The sequence below is a fragment of the Leptonychotes weddellii genome, chromosome 14, assembly GCF_054177405.1.
Source record: "Leptonychotes weddellii isolate Sample4059 chromosome 14, ASM5417740v2, whole genome shotgun sequence".
Lineage (NCBI taxonomy): Eukaryota > Metazoa > Chordata > Mammalia > Carnivora > Phocidae > Leptonychotes > Leptonychotes weddellii.
Genome location: NC_138382.1, coordinates 56,185,413 through 56,186,793, shown reverse-complemented (window position 1 = coordinate 56,186,793; position 1,381 = coordinate 56,185,413). Strand labels below are relative to the sequence as shown.

The following is a 1,381-nucleotide window of genomic DNA, read 5'->3' as shown; positions in this document are numbered from 1 at the left end:
TGTCCCCAGTGCTCCTTGAGGAGGTGAACACTGTTCTAGTAAGTTTTTCCAGTGCTTTCCATCTAATAATAGAAAATAATGGCCTCTTGAATATGCCCTTGTTTTTCCCTGCTACATTATTAATAACACTTGTGTTCGCCTCCTATACTATACTTCAGTTACTATCATCTAACAAAGAGAACAGGGGTGGTTGATTTCTATACAGGGATTATGACTGAATATTCATAACTCTAATTGTATTCAAAACACTGGCTATGTTCTCGAAACATTTTTTTTCCTTAATTGAAATTACTAGTTCTGTATATCCTCTCCCTAACTTGTTCGGAAAGTATACAACAGGCCACACCAACCGTTAAGGTAACTGTGACTAGCAACAAACCAGTCGAAGAGGGTGGGACTGCTGTCTCTTCTCCCAGTTCAACTAACACTAAACATCAAGACCTGCTTCCGAACGGGTCACGAGGCGGGTGGGAGCGGGGGGCGCGGAGATGTGGTTCCTGACCTAAAGCAGTACGTACTGGGCCAAGAAAGACGGCTGAGTCGAGAAAGGAGCATCAGCTTCGGCGTCAGCAGGTAGACCCCGTGCGCCTCGCTTTCTGCTAAGGAGGGATACACCCGCGCTCGCATGCGGGGAGGCTCGAGAATCAAAGGGGGCCTAGAGCGCTGCACAAAATGACTCAGAAATGGGGACAGCTCCCTTCTTCCCCTCAGGAGGCAGGGCCCAGGGCCAAAGGCCAGCTTGAGTCACCGGGCGCGGTCCCCGCAGCCTGGCGGGCGCCGCTTTGCTCTCACGGGGAAAGGAGCGGAGGGTGGGGGGACCCGACAGCCTCGCCCTCCGCCGGCGCCGCAGCCAGCCTGGCCGGGCCAGCCCCGCACGCCCACCGCCCACCCGGCCCCGGGCGCCCCGCCCACCCTCCCCCCAACCTCGGCGGCCCCGCGCCTCCTTCCCCCACTTACTTTCTGGGAGTCCATGGCCAGGGACGAAGTCCGCTGGGCCCGAAACCGCGTCGAAAAATCGTGCGGCGAGGCGGACGGAAGTCGGGCGCGCCAACACCGTCCCCGCGGCCACCGCTTTCCTCCACAGCCCGCTCAGCCTCAACCTCAGCCTCAGCCTCAGCCTGCACCGGCGCCGCCCGGCCCCGCCCGGTCCGCGCCCAGCCCGCGCGCGCGCCGTCGTCGCGCCGCGGTTGCCAGGGTGAAAGGGCGGCCCGCAGGAGGGAGGGCGCCCGGAGCGCCCTGCGCATGCGCGCGGCCGTGGGACTGGATGGGGCGGAGGGTGTCCGTTGCTGGGTGGGAGGGGCAGAAACCAGGGAGTGCTCGCCCCTTAGGGCCGCGGGTCCATTGACGGAAGCTTTCCTTCCTTCTCGCATCATTTTTCCTC

The 1,381-nt window shown here is 60.4% G+C and overlaps 1 protein-coding gene across 4 annotated transcripts in view; it reads right to left on the bottom strand.

Annotated features, from left to right (window-relative positions):
• The window catches only part of FSD1L (fibronectin type III and SPRY domain containing 1 like), a 65,637-nt gene extending 64,460 nt beyond the window's left edge, over window positions 1-1,177 (bottom strand). For 3 of the 4 annotated variants that reach the window (XR_014140097.1, XM_031027626.2, XM_031027623.2), the window contains exon 1: window positions 958-1,176. Coding sequence is in view for 3 of the 4 variants with exons in the window: in XM_031027626.2 (XP_030883486.1) it covers window positions 958-972 (15 nt within the window). In the remaining variant the exon portion in view is untranslated. Of the gene's footprint in view, window positions 1-957 lie in introns of all 4 variants that reach the window. The other variant, XM_081803300.1, reaches the window with a different exon arrangement.
• Window positions 1,178-1,381: the final 204 nt, after the last annotated feature.